Genomic DNA, 20,377 nt, shown 5'->3' on the forward strand with positions numbered 1-20,377 from the left:
CTAGCAAGCAGCTGGGAGGACCTTTCAGCCCCGAGGCCCCCCGAAGGGAGGGAGGCGGTTTCCAAGGCAACCGGGCCCGGAGCGGTAGCCTCCCCAGACTCCCTCCTCCTCCTCCCGGTAGCCCAGGGTACCGCCGGACAGCGTCCTCCCGTGCTCCGCGCGCTGATTGGCCGCACAGGCCGCGCGCTGATTGGCTGCGGCGAGGCCTCGCGGGCCGGTGGCAATGGAGGCGGCGGCGGTTGATGGTTGACCGTTGGCTCCGGGGTAGGGGTCGCCGCTCGGGCTATCGGCTCAGAGCCGACCGGAGCGGGCGGGCTGCTGACGCTCGGCCTGGAGCCGTCGGGCCAGACGTAGCTGGGTTCCGCCATGCCGGCCGGCAGTAACGAGCCGGACGGCGTCCTCAGCTATCAGGTAGGGCCCCGCCTCCCGCCCCTCCCCGGGGCTCAGCCTCCTCATCCTCTGCCCACCCTCCTGCCTCTGCCCCTGAGCCGGGCTCCGCAGGCCACTCCCTGAGGGCGAGGGGAGGTCCGCCCGGGACACCAGGGGGCGCTCCGGGCGGCTGGGGATCGGGCCGGGGCCGCGAGAGGGTGACCTTGGGCGGAAGCTGGGAGCCGGCGGATCACTGCCGCATCCCTTGCGCGGCTGGCCCCGGGGAGCCCTGAGGGCGGCGGGTGGGTGACCGCTGTTCTCTAAGGGTACACGCTTTTGGGAGAGAGGCTGGCTTCTGGCCTCGCGGCGTCCTGTTGGAACGGGGGAGGAAGGGTGGCGAAGGACCTTGCTCTGGTGGGGCAGGTCTCCTCTTTGTGTTTTTATTTCTGGAGACTTCTGGTTCATCAGTGGTTCAGAGAAAGAGCTGGAAAGACTGGAGGCTGGGACCAGACCCCGTTAGTGTGGCCAGCTTTATGACTTTCTCCATCCCATTGGGCAGACAGCTGACAACTTCTGGGAAGGGAAGGGAAGGGGAAATGGGATGGGGAAGTGTTGAGAGGTCAGGAATAGGTGTTTAATTAAGGGAATGAGGAAACCAGATTTAAGTAAGTGATAACTGTTGGGGTGACAAATGTCAGGAAAAGCATTGGACTAGGTGTCAGAGACTGTAGGCTCAAATCCTACATCTGCCTTGCACTGGCTTTGTGACCTTGAGTAAGTCCCTTGTCTCCTTGAGCCTCAGTTTCTCCATCTAGTAAAATGGGAATGGTAATACCTGCTTTGCTTACCTCACAGGGTTGTTTTGAGGACTAAATGAGGTGCTATTTGTGAAAGGCTTTATTGTGTGACAAACTAGTAAGTGAGTGCTAGCTCATTGAATTCCCACTCCCCCCTTTCCTATGCGGTCAGGTGGTCTGGTCACTGCTCTGGAAAGAGAGGTTGAAGGGGGGTGGGTGTCAATCTGAAGTGGAGGGGCGTCAAGAGGATGATGGGCCTTCTAAGGAAGGATGATGGGTCTTGGAAACAAGTGCCATGTTGATGTCCGTGATGGTTTCTGTAAGGAAGCAGTGGGAACAGTCCGAGTTTGTAGCAAAATGGGCATCAGACACTGACTCCCTTCTTCTTCCTGGTAATAGTTTGTCACAGAAGATCCATGATTCCTTGCTTGCTTGCTCCATCAAAGAAGGGACCATATCTAAGATTTTGGGAAATCTTTCCATACCTGATCCTCCCAAGGGCTACTAAGTGTTTTAAATGTATGTCGGGGTTACAGCAATGAGTGAAAATAGGCAATGTTCTTGTCCCCTGGAGCTTCCTGTCTTGGGGGGTGGAGAGAATAACCATTTTTAATCAAATAATCCCATAAGTAAATGTATTATTATGAACTGTGATAAGTGTTTCAAAAGAAAGATAGGCAGTGCTCTGAGTGGTTCCAGCCTTGGCCTTAGATGAGAGAAGAATTTGCTAAGGAAGAAAATTAAAGATCTAAAGAATAAGTGTCAACTGAGGAAAGAGGGAGATCAAGGACGTTGGCGACAAAGAGAATAGCAGAAAGGGGGCACATCTAGTTAGAGGGCCTGAAAGAAGGCCAGTGTGGCTGGAGCCACAGGGAGCAATGCGGGGAGTGGTGTGAGATACACTCTGGGGTCATAACATGCAGGGCCATTATGGCCCATCCTGAGAAAGTTGGGATTTATTTGGGGAACAAGGGGAAGCCGCTGAAGGGGTTTAAGCAGGGAGGGGAAGGAGAGGGACAGAGAGAGTGCGAGAGAGAGCACAAGTGCATGAGAGCGAGGGAGGGGGGATGAGAGAGCAAGCACCAATGAGATCATGATCAGATTTTCCTATTGAAAGATTTCTCTGGCTGCAGTGGGGGGGAATAGAACAGGCTGGAGCGAGTGTGAGGAGACAGTGTCCTTAACATGCAGAATGTGTACCAGTTGTATTGTCAAGATCGTAATAACCCATAAGCTTCTGTTAGTGCTCTGTGAAATTGATAACTCCTGAGTGCTTCTGGGGTAGAATACAAAAGAATTATCTCCTTTACATCTAGTTCGTGTAACTTTCATGAGTGGTGGGGGGAAGAGAGGAAAAGGAATAGAGCAGAAACAGTAGGACCTCATGAAGGCTGAGTCAGGTGATGGGCAAATGGGCACTTGAGATATAGGGAGGAAAATAAATGAGGGCAGGAGGAGCGAAGAAAATAGGCATGACCTGGAGGACAGTCAACCGATTGAAAATTACCAATGAAGACTTCTGTGTGCCAGCTAGGCGCTCCCTCTCTCTCTCTCTCTCTCTCTGTGTGTGTGTGTGTGTGTGTTGCGGGGGGATGGACTTTGCAAAGTGAGGAGATTGTGTAACTCGGTGTAAACAGAGATTCTAGGCATCACATGTAAATATCATAAGCCTAGGCTGTTATCTCTGGTGTGGACTATTGCACTAGCCTCCTACACTTCCCTCTGCTCTCTCTCTCTTGCCCTTCTACAGTCCACTTTTCACATGGCAGCCAGACAGAGCTTTTAAAAACACAAATCATGCCTGATCCTATCTTGAGACCCTTCAGTGGCTTCCTGGTGCATTTTAGAACAAGACCAAACTCATCATGGCCTACAAGCTTCAATGTGTCCAGCACTGACAGCCTCTCCCCCATTCTCTCACCATGCACCTCTGTACTGGCTTTCTTTCTGTTTCTTTCATATGGCAAGCTCCTTCATGCTTTAGGACCTTTGTTCCTGTCATTTTCTCTGTCTAGGACATGATTCTACCCAGGCTTTTTTGTGACTCCACTCAAACGTTACCGTCTCAGAGTGGCTTTCCCTGACCTCCACCCACAGTCACTCTCTTTCAGATAATCCTGTTTTATCTTCTTAATAGCACTTATAACTCATCTGAAGTGTTCTTGTTCAATTTCTATATTATCTTTTTGAATAGAAACTTCATGGGGGCAAGAACCAGGTAGAAAATCTTGTCGTACAGCACGGTTCCTGGTATAAAACAGGTGCTTAGTTGCATGAGTGAATGAATGACTTTCCTGTATCCAAAGCCAATGTGCTTCTCCTTAAGGAACTCATGGTCTTGGCAGGGTTAGTACAGAGTATCAGGTGTCCATTGCTTGATTACACAAAAGCTCTCCCTTGTGTCCTGCTGGGCCTTTGCTCAGGTGTTCTGGCTGTGAAATCTTTCCCCTCCTCTTCACCTAGAATATTCCATTTAGCTTTCAAGGTCTGGCTCTATATCACTATCAGAATTCATCATTCAGTCTTCTCTGCTCACAATGCCCACCGAGTGCTATTACTGTCTCCAAAATATGTGCCTTTAATCACTCTGCATTACAGTAGCTTCTGTTTTGAAACCTAGACCAGAGCTTGGTTTGGAGTGAGCGCTTAATAAGTGTTTGGGAAGATATGTGGCAAGGTATACAAAGGATGTATTGGATAGGGAAGAGACTGGACTGAGGGAGGCCAGCGAGGAGGCTGTAATTTAAGATGACTTTTTTTTTTTTTGTAATGTAGGATGACTTAATGAAGGCCTGCATTACTGAATTTTGATAAGATCTCTGGAGGTGGTTATTGAAATTTTAGGAGTCAACGAGCTCTTAAAGGGGTTAGGTAGTAAGGGAGGAGGAAGAGCAGAAAGCTTTAGGGAGAGTCTCTAGTTTGGACAGGAACTGAGGACATCTTGTATCTTCAGAGTTCTCCTGATCAGCACTTTCAGACTTGAGCAGAAAGAAGTGCTGGAGGAGAAGGCTGGAGTGGTCGGAACCATCAGGACTTGAGGCAAGGGGTGCTGGGAACTGCAGGCCGGTTCAGTGGTGGTGTAAGTGACAGAGAGGCGAGCAAGTGAGTTTGGGTAACGACCAAGGCTTTTACGTGAATCAGTCCTGCTCAGAATGGAAAATTCTGCAGAAATCTTCAGAATACCAAGCCCTGGGAAATGGGTGATAATTGGGGAGGATGGATGATGAGAAGGACTGATGAGAAGATAGTCACATTCTATATCTTCTGTGGACCTGGAAAAACTCGTCCAAGCCAAGACTTCCTGAGGGAGGCCTGACTGCTAGCGCCTCATGACTGGCACATGTCGGAGCCCAGTTAACATTTACTGACTGTTATTGAATAAATCATCAACCATAGCAGTTTCTCTTCTCACTACTTGCGCTGTACAATCCATATTCCTCAACCCTCTCCCAAAATACACTAGATGTTCTTTTCCTTTGTAGGAGTGGGGGAAACTGTGAGCATCCTCTGTACATGGCTTTCCCAGCTCTTCTGGGGAGCTTCAGTAGGAGAGGTATGGGCTGTCCTGCCAAGCAGAGAACTGAGGTAGTCTGGGGGACAATCCAGGTTGTAAATTTACTTCCTTCAAAATCTGTAGATAATTGCCTTAGCTCAAGTTTGCTTTGGCAGGGTAGACAGGGCTCTCGGTCAAGACTGCCGTAGTACTAATCAGGACACAGAAAGCAACCATGTTTATTCTAGATCTGCTGCTAGGTAACAGCAACAAATCTTAGATAATGGAGTGGTTGGTTGTTTCCTGTAAGGTAGTAATAAGTTTACTCTGGTCTTGGTAGTTAGGGAACCATAATCTGTGTATTAGTTTCTATTGCTGCCATAGCAAATTACCCCAAATGTGGTGGCTTAAAGCAACACAAATTGATTATCTTACAGTTCTGTACTTCACAAATCCAACGCAGCTCTTGCTGGGCTATATCAAAGTGTTGGCAGGGCTGTGTTTCTTTCTGGAGGCTCCAAGAAAGAATCGGTCTCCTTGACTTCTGCAGCTTCCGAAGGCTACCTGCATTCCTTGGCGCCTAGTTCCCTCCTTCCAGCAGCACAGCATGTCTCCAACCCTGCTTTTGGCATCACATCTCTTGCTCTGATTCTAGTCTTCCGTCCCCCTCTTCCACTTTTTAGGGATCCTTGTGATTACATTGAGCCTACCAGATAATCCGGGATAATCTTCTTATTTCAAGTTCAACTGATTAGGAACCTTACTTCCATGTGCAGTCTTACTTGGGGGGGACATTACTCTGCCTACTACCATGTACTAACTAACTAGTAATCTGAGTACTGAACAGGAGTGACTCCAGCTGAGGTTCAAGAAAAGAATCACTGAGAATCCAGAGCTACTTTGAAATTTGAGGCCCCAGCAGGCTGCTGAATAGGCAGAATAGGGAGCTCCCGGGTAGTCAGGAGTTCATGGCCACTGAGAGGTCCGGAACGGCTGGACAAGTCCTTATGGAACCTTTTTTTCTCACTAAAGCAGTCTGAGTTCAGTGAGGATGTCGAATTGAGGGCATTAGACAGATGGGCATCTGTGGGCCAGCTTCACTGACAAGGGTATACAAGCGGCCAGAACTGAGACTTTGCTGGCTGAAGAGGAAGATGGACGTGCATAAGATGGAGAACTATTGGAAGTCTGGTCAGTAAAAGGGCAAAGTACAAGTTTTAAGTACCAGGTGCTGGCACACTAAGGCTTTAAGATGGTAATAATGTGGGTCTTGCGCTGTGAACACTAATGCATGATTAGGTGACCTGAGCTCTCTGAAATGACTGGGTTCTTTGCTTTTGGCAATGTTAGCATACAATGTTAATAAGAATACAGAGGGGTTTGGGTTCGAGTTCCTCCTATCCCACTTAGCTCGTGTGATCTTACTTAACCTTGCTTTAAGACTGCCGTAAAGATTAAGTGGGGTAATATACGTAAGGCACAGCGCTAGGCGTACAGGAAGTGCTCAGTAAATATTTGTTCCGAATACTCACTGTATCAACTGAGTTTGCTGATTAGAAACCCTGGAAGTCACTTCTATGTTTGTTGTTTTAAAAATGGTTAAATGTATCAGAACTCAAGAGATGCTTGACTCTTTTTGTTGGGGGTGAGGATGGGAGGGTGGAGGGGTGGAAGGGTGTTATACACAATCTCTGAAAACATTGGATCCTTAGGAAAAAAGATGAAAGCGGTCTTCGGAGGTGAAAAGTCTGAGACTAACTGCAGGAAAGGAGGGGGAGTTGAGTTTGGCTGGTCCCCCACCCACAGGTCCAGAGTGGTGCTGCAGGGGGCATGAGTCAGGGAGGGCGCTCAGGGTGGGCTCCGCTGCCTGCTGCCTTCCCCCACCCCTGCAGCCTCTGGGGCTGCTTCCAGGAGCTGGAGCCATTACGTAAAGCTCAGCTCTGCCCCTGCCTTTTCATTTGTCCATTAACTGTAAGTCAGAATCTGGTCTGCTACTCAGGTATAATTCATTCATTTTTCAAGACTCATAACAAGATGTGCCTTGCAATTTCAGTGTTTTAATGTGTATTTAACCTCCTTAGTTCTTTTTATCTTCTCCAGTCCTTGAGGTAGGCACCCAAATCAATTCACATTTACATAGTGGGTCATTGTCAGTGAGCTAGGCGGAAGTACAGAAAAGAGGAGACTTAAAAACACCACCTTTTCTCCAGTTCACTCTTCTTTCCTTTTTCTCCTAAACTTATATAATGGGGTTCTCATGATTCCAATCTTTTCTGAGTCACAAGCTTCCCTGAGAATCTGATGGAAGTTATGGGCCCTCTCAAGAAAAATGCGCACTCACACATAATCCTGAAGCCCATTCATGGGAACCCTAGAAATCTATGGATAAGAAATCCTCTCTGCCAGAAATAACAATGGTATCAGAGGAAGTAACAGCCAGCTGATGAGGAATCTGCAACAAGCACAGATCAACGAGACTTGATATTCTTTTCTTTTCATTTTTTATGATTTTAAACAAACTTTGTATATACTTGAAATTTATGGAACATTTCAAGCAGATAATAAAGTAGAAAGACTTGTAAAAGTGACTAGTCATGTACCCATGACCTAGCTTCAACAATAAACACATATATGTTTTGTTCCATTATGTCCCCACCCATTCTCCAAATCCCAGACATCATATCATTTCGTCAGTAAAAACTTCAGTGTGTATCACTGAAGATTAAGAAGTTTTTTTAATGATATAACTACCAAATCACCATATTATTATTATTTTTTAAAACTCACAATAACTCCTTAATATAATAAATATCCATTTAGTTGTTTAAATTTATGTGGGTGCCTTATAATTTTTTAAATAGCTGTTTTATTTGAACAGGGATCCACACGAGGTCCACACATTCACATTCAAGCCTGACATTTCAAATGCTCTGACTAATGGTGTTTGACAGTGGCTCTGTTTTCTTTGGCAAGACAAAGAAAGTGGATGAATTTAGGCTGTGGTTAACTAATCTAAATTAAGGAAACAAGGTGAGTTTTCAACCTGAATATTTCAGATGTTTGACCTTGCTCTCCATATTTTGTTTTTATAGTTCTTAGAATCATAACATCAATGATCCCACCCTCCCCCTGCCCCCTTTCTCCAGATTCCTGCTGTGTTCTATGCTGTGCCGGTTATCTGCGGACAGTGCTAAGCATTATAACTGATTGGTCCCTGTCCTTTGGATATTACAAACCTGTGGGGAAGCCAACATGAAAAATTATTCATATATATGTATATACATATATATACATATATATGAAGTTTAATGGGAAAATATATGATCATATGCTAAAGAGTTCAGAACCCTAATAAATATTCATTCATGACAATTTTTGGATACTTACCACATACTGGACATTATATTAGCTGCTAGGTACATAGTGGTGAACATAGGCACACCACCTCCCCCTCTGGGACTTACAAGAGTGCAACCTACTTAGAGTGGTAAGCTACTGTATTGGGCTCTAAGAACATAAAGATGACAAATTGTGGCTGCTGCCATCAGGAAATCCATGACCTAAAAGATGAGCTAGATAAATAACAAATCTAAACTAAAGGCAAGTTGTTCTGCTTAGAAGTTATTCCTTTACTTTATGTGAGTCTTTACATTGATATTAAAGATGTATTTGAAGATTTCAAGTTATTTTAAAAAATTATAAAATGTGAAAAAAGTAATATTTCTAAGTTAATATAGTCTTTTCCATATCTGTAATCTTTCAGTTTTATCTGTAAATATTTCTGTGTGTATCACTAAAAGATAAGAATTCTTTTTTTAATTTAAGCATTTATTTTATTTTAATTTCAGCATAGTTAACATAACAGTGTTATATTAGTTTCAGGTATATAAGATAGTGATTCAACAACTCCATACAAAAAAGGTAAGAATTCTTTAGAAATGAGCACAGTGTCACCTAAAGAAAAAAATAGCAATTTCTTTACTATGATAAAAGATCTAGTCAGTATTCAAAGCTCCAATTGTCTCAAAAAATTATTTAAAAAAATAACTAAAAAATTATTTTGGTTTGTTTGAATCAGGATTCAAATAAAGTGCACACGTTGAGATTGATTTATCGCCTCTTTTAAACTACTCCTTTCGCCTTCTTCTCTCCCTGTCTGTCTCTGTTTCTGTCTTTCTCTTCTTGCAGTTATTTATTTTAAAAAGGGGGTAAGGGGAGGGAGAGGATTTGTTCTACGGTTTCCCAGAGTCTGAGTTTTGTTGATTGTATTTTCATGCTGGTGTTTTTCCATGGAACTGTGTTTCAGTGTATTTTCAGTAAATTGGTATTTGGATTTAGAGGCTTGATCAGATTCAGGGACAGTTTATTTGTTAAGATTACCTAATGGGTGGTGATATGGCCTCCCATTAGGAGACATACAATGTCTGGTTGTCTCTCTTTGTGATGTTAGCGGCTGTGGAAAATCAATGCACTCCATTAGGGATTGCAAAATGGCGATGTCCTAATTCTAACATTCCTTTTTCATTTATTCTTTTCTATAATAAGAAACTTCTCTCATTTCTTCTATGAAACCACTATGGTACAATTTATATAGGAAAGCCAAGATAAATGTTTAACAGTTTTCAAAATAATGTGTTGGTTTGTTAGTATTATCTTCCAATGGTGACCGGTTAATTTTTAGAGTGACATTGCAAACTCATAGATTTTAACATATTTGATATAGTTAATCTGTTGCAGTTATTACTCTTATTGATGCTCAGATTGTCCTAAAAAGCAAGAGATCTCTTTAAGTTGACTCCTGAGTCCTTTTGACACCACCCTAGTTGTCTGTGGGCGGCTTTTAGTAGAAAATGATATTTTAAGAGGCCACAATCTAGGTGCTGAGGATACTCATTGCTTCTTGCTGATCATTTTTTCTAGGCTTTTTGAGTGGACAGAGCTAGAAAATGTAAACTTATAAATTTAAAAACATTTAAAGATAAAAATACGTGTTCTTGTTGATACATCCGAATCAAATTCAGGACTACATGGTTTTTACTTAACTTCTATCTTAAGACTGTATTTCCTTTTACCCCTGCTGAGAATGCCAGTTCTCAATGACATTGAGAAAGACAGAACAAGTTTACATAATCACTCATTGGTTGATCTCATAACGCACAACAGTCTCAGAGTGATAGCACCAACACTACCACCAATAGATAACTAAAAAGCAGTTTAAGATCTTCTTAAACTCTTTCTGTCTTTAGGGTATATGCCACTAAGGATGTTCAGTCAATTTATTATATCTTAGTTACGTGGAATAATTTGTCTTGGAATAGTTATGCCGTCAATTTGACCTTTGCTTTCATTTTGTTTCTCATTTCTGGGAATTGCTTTTAAAATTTTTAGTTTTGTTTTAAAATTATGTGAGATATTTATAAAATCAGGTATATTCAAAGAAGTCTAGTTTTCTGTCCTTGTCTTCTCACCCTATTCCCTCACTCCTCTATAGGTAACTATTAAAAAAAATTGTTCATGGTTTATTCTTCCTCTATATGGTTTTAAGTATGAGCAGATGCTTATGTTCCAACACTTTTTCTCTTATATATAGATATCTATATCTATATCTATATCTATATCTATATCTATATCTATATAGCCTCTGGTGCCCCAAAACCTCAAACTCTTAAATACAGAGAACAAATGGGTGGTTGCCAGGGGGATGGGTGAAAAAGATAAATGGAATTAAGAATACACTTACCTTGGGGCGCCTGGGTGGCTCAGTCGTTAAGCATCTGCCTTCGGCTCAGGGCGTGATCCTGGTGTTCTGGGATCGAGCCCCACATCAGGCTCCTCCGCTGGGCCTGCTTCTTCCTCTCCCACTCCCCCTGTTTGTGTTCCCTCTCTCGCTGGCTGTCTCTATCTCTGTCAAATAAATAAATAAAATCTTAAAAAAAAAAAGAATACACTTACCTTGATGAGCACTGAGTAATGTATGGAAGTGTTGAATCATTATATTGTATACTTGAAACCAATTTAACACCTATTTTAATTATACTTGAGTAAAAAAAAGAAATAGCAGAGATATACTTGAATTTAAAAAATAGCGCATATATATATATATATATATATATATATATACACATAGATATTTGACTTTAATCTACTTCCCTAAAAATTGGTTTATTCAAGTTGTCCTCAAAAACCTTTTTGAGGGGTGTCTGGGTGGCTTAATCGGTTGAGTATCTGCCTTCAGCTCAGGTCATGATCCCAGGGTCCTGGGATCGAGTCCCACGTCAGTCACCCTGCCCTGCCAGGAGCTCGTTTCTCCCTTTCCCTCTGCCTGCTGCTCCCCCTGCTTGAGCTCGCTCTCTTTCTCTCTCTCTCTCTCTCAAATTAATAAAATCTTTCAAAAAAAACTTTTTTGAGTCTTCTCATTAGGAAAATGGATTGCTTTATGTTCAGGGTTGCCTTATTTGGGGACATAGATGATAACTGGAAAGGAAAGGAGTAAAATTAAGACAGTAAGCTGGAAATTTGAGCAGGATCTAGAAGATGGTCAGGATTTGGTGGAGATTTGGGGATGGGGCACATTAGACGACAGAACATGTGAGCAAAGGCATGAAAGTGGGAATGTGCCCTATGCCCATGGGATCAGTGAACTTGGCTGGAGCTGCAGATTTGTAAGAGAAATAGATTGGCAGGAAAATCAGTTCAGATATTTTTTTGAAATAATCCAGGGTTTTGATAAGGTAGGTGCCGTTATATTCATTATTTTACCAAAGAATTATTGAGTACCTACTATGTCTGTGTAGGATGCAGGGGAAACAGTGTTGAGGAAGACACACAGCGTCCCTCCCTTGAGCAGAGACATTTCATTATGAAGGAGAAGTACAGCGCACTATGAGGGCATATAAATGGGGGGACCTAGCTTAGTTCAGATGAGGGGTAGTCAGGGAAGCCTTTCAAGGAAGTGCATTGAGGCTGAGATCTGTGGGATGATGAATAAGTATTGGCTGCTGGTTGTGGAGGTGAGGATAGCAGGGAGACGGTGATAGTTCTAGGCAGAGGGAGAAACACTTGAGGAAGAAAGTAAATATGGTTCCAGAACTGAAAACGTGTCCTGTATGACCTAACGGGCTGGAGAGTGTGGCCTAGAGTAGATGAGACATGAGAGTGGATTCAAGAGAAATTGCAAAGGAGGACTTGGTAAGAAAAGGGAGAAAACGATCTCCCTGAAGACATAAAATAGACACTCAATATACATGGAATGGTTAAATCAGTACATTTGAAATTTCAAACGTGGACTAAGAAACGAAGGTACCATGGGTGAGTGTAAGTAAATGAGCACAGGGTGCTAGTTTTGGAAAGATTAGTTTGGTTTTAGACATGTGGATCTTGTGAGTGACATCCCAATGGTTTGTCAAATACTGAGTCAACAGTTTCAGGCTGCTGTTGAGATTGTAAGACTCAAGTGAGGGAAACAAAAGGTAGAGTGTTCTTGCTTGGGAATGATGGTTAGAGGAAGAAGATGAGCCTTAGGCTGAGAGAGAGGAGACTTGATCAGAGGAACAAGATGGAGAATTTCAAGGACAAGAGGCTCAAACACTGTAAAGAGGTCAAGGAGACCGATTTACACTAAATGAAATGATGTGTTTGACACTGCTTACAAAATGCAGACCTATTATCCTCTTGTACAGGTGGAGTGGGGGGCTGGAAAAGGCATGAGATCTGCAGTCACAAGACCTGAGTTCAGTCCCACCTCTGCCTTTGACCACATTTGTGTCCTTGAGCAATAATTACTTCATTTTCTCTGACTCTCAGGCTGCTCTTTTATAAAGTGAGAAAGAGGATGGCTGTCATGTTTGTGTCTCAAAGTTATTGTGAGGTTCAAGTGAAAAACATACATAAACTGTGGTGCTTTCTCCCCCAAGGGTTGCAAAAAGGGTCTGGCTCCTCCGCTATGAGCCTGCTTCTTCCTCTCCCACTCCCACTGCTTGTGTTCCCTCTCTCGCTGGCTGTCTCTATCTCTGTCAAATAAATAAATAAAATCTTAAAAACAAACAAACAAACAAAAAGGGTCTGGCATACACGTGGGACTTAAATGACTGTTCGAATGAACATATGCATATAACCGTGGCTACTTCTTTATGTTTCAACAGAGACCAGATGAAGAGGCTGTGGTGGATCAGGGTGGGACCAGTACAATTCTCAACATTCACTATGAGAAAGAGGAGTTGGAAGGTAAGAACTGTGGTTTTGTGTGGGGTGGGGCGGGGGAGAATTAATGAGAGGCACACTGGTGTGGGAGGAGAGCTTTGCCATCAGGAGGCCTGAGTTTGAGTCCTCTAGCTTTCTCACTAGCTGTAAGACTTCGGGGGAAAATCACTTCATTTCCCTTAGGCTCTATGTCCTTATCTGTCAAATAAAAGTAGGGATATTAATACAGAGAACCAACTGGTGGTTGCCGGGGATGGGGGTGGAAAAAGGTGAAATAGATAAAGGAGGTTAAGAGGTACAAACTTCCAGTTATAAAATAAGTCACGGGGATGAAAAGTACGGCATAGGTAATAGAGTCAATAATATGGTAATAATGTTGTTTGCTGACAGATGGTGAGTATACTTACTGCGATGAGCGCTGAGTAATGCACAGAATTGTTAAATCATCATGTTGTACACCTGAAACGAACACAGCATTGATGTTAATTATAATTCAATTTAAAAAGTAGGGATATTAATACCTTCCATTAGGATCCAATAGCATGTGAGACAGTGCTTTGAGCACTCTAAAGTCCAATATAAATATGAATAAATGACCTATTCCTTGAGACTGTAAAGTACTCAGACCAGTTTGTCAATTCTTGGCAAGTGCCTACAAATAGTAATGTAAATACACAATTTTAAAAGAAAATAAAATACAAATCGTTTCTAAAATTCAGTTTGGTTATTATTCGGTTTGGTTATTATTCAGTTTGGTTATTATTCAGCTGTTCGGTTATATTATTCAGTTTGCCCCATCTCCAATATTTGCTCTTCCCATTCTAATTATCCGCATTTCTGCCTGGTGTTTTCATCTAAACAAGACAAAAGAAAACATACACACCTGTAACATATTCTTTAAGAATTCATAGTGCAGAGTTGTATTTTAAAAACACCCAGCTGAAGTAGAAGGGAAAGAAGAGTCATTTTTATTGACCTGCTCTGTCTAGTTCCCTTAATCTTCTTTTGTCCCGTGTCCCACCCCTAGGTCCCCACATGACCATTGGTGATATCCTTCTGCTTTCCTTTTCTCCATAGTGGCTGGTTTCCTGATAGGTGGTGAGGCTCAGTTTTATGAGAGAAAGGCTCGTGTCCAGTCTAGCTTTAATGAGAACCCACATTTGGCTCAAAAGCCTTTGTGAAATCTCTGCAGCGTCCCCTGCCATGTCGAAGGCTATGACGCAGCAACTTTCTAATGACCAAGACAGCATGTGAAATGTTCTCTCTGTACTGCTTCTTCCTGTGACGTTTTGTTCATCAGAGCTGCATAATTCCCAGAGAAAACTTGTCCTTTGGTTGGGGAGAGTGAAAGCTGTAGAGGCTGACTCAGCCCCGGGGCTGTTACCATGAGAACTTCTGTGGGTGGCTTCTGGAGGTCAGTGGAGTTTGGATAGATCAAGGTCAAGTTTTCCAAGTTATTCCGACCAGATGGAAGAAGAGCCAGTGTGGGTTTCGGCAACTGGGGGAAAGTGGAGAAGGAAAGGGCGTGGAGGCGGGAGGCTAGCATTTGTTGAACGCCCCCTGCGTGTGAGGCATTGGGTTAGGCATTTCGTACCAGTTGTCTTTTTCATCGTGCCAGCAGCCCGAGCGGGTAGGTATCATCCCTATTTTGCATGTGGAGAAATTACTCAGGGTCATTTAGCCTAATAGCAGGTGAGTCTGGGATGGAATTCTGCTCTTTCTATTCTACCACACTGCCGGCCAGGGAAGACAGTCCTCGGCATTAGCCATCCAACCTCAGTTTCTTGCTCCCTCACATACACGCTTTTATACGATATAAACATCGTATGAATATTTATCATGTTGCCCTACCTGTCCTTCTGCCTTGGTAATCCTGTTGCCTCTCTACCCTCTCCCTGCACCCTGAGGGCACTGTTGCTCTCAGTTTCATTGTCTGGGTCCACTAGACCTTTGCCCTCAGCAAGGAGGTAACCAGTGACGAACACTCTTGTCTGCTTGGGAGTAGAATCATAAACACAGGCAAACTCTCTTGGATCCTGAGGACTGGGTTCCATCCACGGAGCTCAGCTGAGTAATCGGGAGTCGGAACATCTTTTCAAGATGACATCATCTATTCTTCATGCACTCACCATTCTGCTATAAAAGAGAGCTATCTATGATGTCATCTGTAGGGGACAGCGTCTTGGGAAATGGTCCCTTATATAGAGAGCTTTTTGAGAACTAGAAACTTATTTAGATTAGCACTTTTTAAATAAAGCACAATTGGCACATGGAGGACGAATGGTGCCGACTTCTCAGGCCTGATGTGGTTCTAGAGCAGCTCCAGAGAGGAGAAGAGGGAGTGGGGATTTGCTGTAGGCTTGGTCATGCTGGGGACTCTACCCGGGTTCACTATGAAGGAGGCCCTAGGACTCAGGCTGCACCGAGGGTGCTGTCATTTCTTGAAGGCAGGAGGAAATAAAGTCAGTCCCACTTTGATGAAAGCGGAAGTAAACTCTATTCTGATTCAAAGTGCGTGCCATGATACAGGGTTCTGTGGCTGTAGACAAATCTCTGGGTCTCCCTTCCCCTTTATTCCATACCTTCTGCTCCACATAACATAACCCAGCCCCCTTTTCAGCACTACTTCAGAGATTTAGTCTCTGGACATGGTTACAGACTTTTGTAAATGTGGGTCTATTTGCATAAGTTAATTCCATCAGTAGGAGAAGGTGCCTTAAACCATGACATTGCTTCTTTTTATGTATGAGAGGAGTCCAAAGCAAGTATTAGAACAGATTTCCAAAGATAAACTCGCAAAGAGCAATAGTCCACGATGTGCTTCAGTGGACACTCCCATTCCCAGAAGGACATGGAACAGTTGCTTTAGTTACAGAACTGGGTTTTTCCGTTTTTTTCTGGCAGATCATTATTTCTGATCAACTATTAGACTTAAAAATCCTGACTAGGTTTAGTGCCTTCTAATAAGTTTTTAACAGAGGTAAGAGCCTTTTGATCCTATTTTTAAGTTATAAAAAAAGGCTCGCATCTGCTCCGCGTGTTAGATTCCCCCCTCCAGTTATTGACTTTGAGTTCAACCTGTAGCCCAAGGGGGCGGAATACTTTTCAGTATCTGCTAATGAGTTCTGCGTGTGTGCTGGATAAACAAACTGTTTATGCTGTGCACTCTATGTTGGTAGGCCCGGTCTCTATTTGCAAGGGTAGGTCACAGCTGTGATTTCTGTCCTGCTCCATGAGATTCGGCCCCAGTTCACTAATGGTTGCTCTCTGTATGTGTATATATACTTATTTTTAATAACACACACTAACATTATATCTCTCCCATAAGTTTTACTGAATGAATAGTTGTATTTGTACACAGATAGCTCCCAAAGCATTTGACAATGACTGGAAACAAAGAATGGGGAATTAGATGGGGAGAAGGTGGGGTCTGGGTGGGGTGGTAAGTAGGTGAAAGGGAAGAAGACTCCAGGAGGGAAGGCAGTTGAATGGCCAGCAAAGTGACCACAGGATGGATGAGTCCAGTGAAGTCACCAGACTGCCAGAATCCAGTTAAATGGACTAGATTTTATTGATGCCGTATTTATTTCCTGATGTCCATTTGTTTGTCATCGTTTCTGCTGATTTCACTCAGAAAATCCAAGTCCCTGCTTCAGAAGAGTCCTCAGCTTAGAAACTGAAGCCTAATTTTCAGACAGCCACTTTGGTCTTTCTTAGGTCTGACCCCTGCTGGGACTTGTTTTCATTTCTGCCTGTCTCCCGCATTTTCAAAAGGCAGGCACTGTGGTTGGTTAGTGTTTGGGAGAACTGATTGGACCGAACAAATTCTTAGAGAAAAAGAGCCTTTCCCTAAGATTTAAGCCTTACCCTACTTCCTACAGAGCCACCAAAGGCACCTGAAGGATGTCTTCCCCATTATCCTCAAACTTGCCTAGTGGGAATTTTAGATATCAGGCAAAACTATACATCATTTGCTCAACAAACATTTACTGAGCCCCTGCTATACTCCCTTTTTGCAGCAGTAAGTAAGAATAGTGGGAACAATCGAACCGCCTTGTCTTCTCCAAAGAATGACCTTGCCTGAGCCTTTCCTAAGTTCGTATGTAAAACCTGGACTAGAAGTGACAAGTCATTTGATCCAACCTCCTTGTTTTACTTTAATAGTGACAGCGAGCAAATTAACCAAGAAAATGAGATATAATAACACAGGTTCTAATACCTAATCACTACCCCTCATTTTCTATTTAGAATATACTTAAAATTACATAATCTTGGCAATATACCGACAAACGCCCAGTGGAAGTATTCAGAATGTGCTTAAGAAGAAGTAGAGGTCCTAGCCTGGCTGATAACCATCTGGGGGATTTTTGGGGAAGGTGAAGCTCATGGCTGGGATGGCTCTGTTGAAGGACTGAAAGTCACCCCTCGCTGAGGCTTTTCTTCACCTAAGTCTAAGCTCTACCTGGACGTACCTGATTTTACAACACCTAGGTCACTGTTTAAGGGGCTGGCTGAAGTGGTTCTGTGGGATCTAATTATGCTTTTCACTACCCATGGGTTCTTCATGGTCCTGCCTGTCTTTTTGACCTTTCTCCCCTCCTCTTCTTTCCTCTTTCACTTTGCTCTGGCCTACTGGCCATCCTTTTGCTTTGGAACTTGCACATTCCCACTGTTAAGGCCTATACATTGATCTTGTCTTGTCCTGGAATGCTCTTCTCATGGCCTCTCCTCATCACTCAGCTGTTGCCTCTAATCATCTTAGCTACAGTCTCCCTTCTCTATCCTAACTTCTACCCGGACACTTGACCTTTTTTTTTTTTTTTTTTTTTTTTTAGGGGGAGAGAGACACGTGTGCATAAGAGGGGTGTGGGGTTACAGAGGGAGAGAGAGAGAATTTTAAGCAGACTCTATGTCCAGTGTAGAGCCTGATGTGGGGCTCGAGCTCACGATCCTGAGATCATGACCTGAGCTGAAATCAAAAGTTGGACACTTAACTAACGGAGCCACCCAGGTGACCCTACCATGTTTTTATTCAGAATAATTATCAATACTTGAAATAATATGTTATTATTTTCATGATGCCTGTCTCCCCTAACTGGAATATGTGTCTTGAGGACAGGACCTTGTGCTGTTCACTATTGTATCCCCAGCCCTTGGGACAGGACCTGGCACAGTTAGGTGACTCCAGCCTGGGTTGGTCTCAGTGGTATACTACGGGGAACTAATTAATGTACTATAGTGGAACATTATTAGTTAACATGATATTTTATTAAGATGGTATTCAATTTAGTCATTTTCACACTTTATAGTTTTCATTGATAATGTCAGAGGTTTGGAATCCCACATCTTAGCAGATGACTTCTTCTGGCTCCATATTTCTGTTTCGATAAAGTTGCAAGATGATTACATTATGTTCAGAGATCTGCCTGTCAGAAATGTCCTGAGACACGCATGAGTCGATATAGGATTACCCTAAGACAGGATGAGGATAGGAGGGGTTATTCCTCCAATACTAAATGTTTATCCTCCTGCCTCTCAACATTCTAATAAATCTCTGATCAGCTTTCCTTCTAATCCCGTTCCTCTTTCTTTGAAGTATAGCTAACATACAGTGTTATATTAGTTTCAGGTATACAATGTAGTGATTCAACAATTCTGTACAGTACTCAGGGCTCATCAGGATAAGCACTCTCTTGATCCCCTTCATCTACGTCACCCATACCACCACCTCCCTTTTGTGAACCACTAGCTTGTTCTCTGTGTTTAAGAGTGTGTGTGTGTGTGTGTGTGTGTGTGTATGTCTGTGTGTTTGTGGTCTCTTTTTTCTTCGTTCATTTGCTTTGTTTCTTATATTCAACATAGGAGTAAAACCATATGGTATTTATCTTTCTCTTCTGATTTACTTCACTTAGCATTTTACACTTTAGGTCCACCCATGTTGTTGCAAATGGCAAGCTTTCATTCTTTTTGATGGCTGAGGAATGTTCCATTGTTTGTGTGCAAATTAATACAGCCACTGTGGAAACCAGTATGGATGTTCTCCCCAAAATTAAAAATAGAATTACCATGTGATCTTTGAGTATTTAGCCAAAGAAAATGAAAACACTAATTTAAAAAGATATATGCACCCCTATGTTTATTGCAGCATTATTTACAACAGCCAAGATATGGAAGTAACCCAAGTGTCCATCTATAGATGAATGGATAAAGAAGATGTGGTCTATATAATCCTTTCTTTTTATTTTTCTTTATCATTTGGGAGTTTGGAAGGCAGGAGAGGACAACAAAAAGGAGAGAGAAGTAGAGAAAGGAATGTAGAGCAGCACTCCAAGGCATATTAATTAACCCCGCTTGTAGGGGGAGAGCACTTATCGAGGAGTCCCCAGAGAAGCTGAACACAGTCTTAGGAAAACCCACTGCTGTGGGAAGAAGAAGAGTTGGCAACTCTTTCCATAAAGTCCCTTTATTCAGGAAGTCTTCCTTTCTCAGGTTGGCTTGGATCTTCTGAGGCTTCTCATGCTTTGGTGAGTCTTTCATTTGCCCTAAACACATTCACTTTGGTTACACATTCCTTTTGTGGCTCCTTTCACCTTAGAAGCTCTCTTAGGTCTGATTGTGATCTCCTGAGGAGGTTCAAAGGGGTTATGTTCCTGAGGGAGGCTCTTAGGAGATGTTCCATTTTCTGAACATTCGTGGAACAACAACCATACGCAAAACACTGTGCTTTGTTATGTGAGGGATTCCAAGAGGAAGAAAGTCTGACCTGGGACCTTGAGAAGCTTGCAGATGAATAGTGGGAGGTATTAATTCTAGTGCAAGGCATAAAATAAGCGCATAAGAGAATGCTAGCCAAGGGCTCTGGTGACTTAGAAGTAGAAGGTGGCACATCTCACAGCGGTTAAGCGTCTGCCTTCGGCTCAGGGCATGATCCCAGCGTTATGGGATCGAGCCCCACATCAGGCTCCTCTGCTGTGAGCCTGCTTCTTCCTCTCCCACTCCCCCTGCTTGTGTTCCCTCTCTCGCTGGCTGTCTCTCTGTCAAATAAATAAATAAAATCTTTAAAAAAAAAAAAAAAGAAGGTGACACATCTGATTGGGGGAGATCAGATATAATACCAAGAAGGAAGGTGTGTTGCTGTGAATCTTGTGGGAGCAAGCCAAGCCCGTGTCTGGAAGGCACCGGCACACTAGTGGAATAGCGGTTGGTTCAGGTAGAGGAAAGAACTTGAGATGATGGTGGGTACAGCAGCTGAGGCTGTGGGGAGGAGACAGAGTTGCTGGGGAGGATGCAGAAAGTGTACATCTCTAGATTTCCCCTGCCCCTGCAATGTTGAATTGGTGTGAGCCTGTGTGGGATTTCCACTTCAGTCTCGCTTGAGCTGATTGCTCAGTTCTTTTAGAGGCCCTTCCCTTTATTTTTCTATTGAATGTACAGTTTGTCCTAGTGAAGAAAAGACTAGCAAGAAGGCTGGGGCCTGAGCATGCTGGAGCATGAGGGGTCCTGACTGCACAGACGTGAG

General features: G+C 43.3%; 1 protein-coding gene across 1 annotated transcript in view; it reads left to right on the forward strand.

The window, feature by feature from the left end:
* Positions 1 to 224: 224 nt before the first annotated feature.
* The window catches only part of SLC4A8 (solute carrier family 4 member 8), a 66,940-nt gene continuing 46,787 nt past the window's right edge, over positions 225 to 20,377 (forward strand). The window contains exons 1-2 of the mRNA XM_087855395.1: positions 225 to 411; positions 12,801 to 12,882. Of these exons, the coding sequence (XP_087711521.1) occupies positions 367 to 411; positions 12,801 to 12,882 (127 nt within the window). The 5' untranslated portion in view covers positions 225 to 366. The remainder of the gene's footprint in view (positions 412 to 12,800; positions 12,883 to 20,377) is intronic.

This window comes from Ursus americanus, chromosome 25 (genome assembly GCF_024610735.1).
Source record: "Ursus americanus isolate L20-20 chromosome 25, mUrsAme1.1.p, whole genome shotgun sequence".
Lineage (NCBI taxonomy): Eukaryota > Metazoa > Chordata > Mammalia > Carnivora > Ursidae > Ursus > Ursus americanus.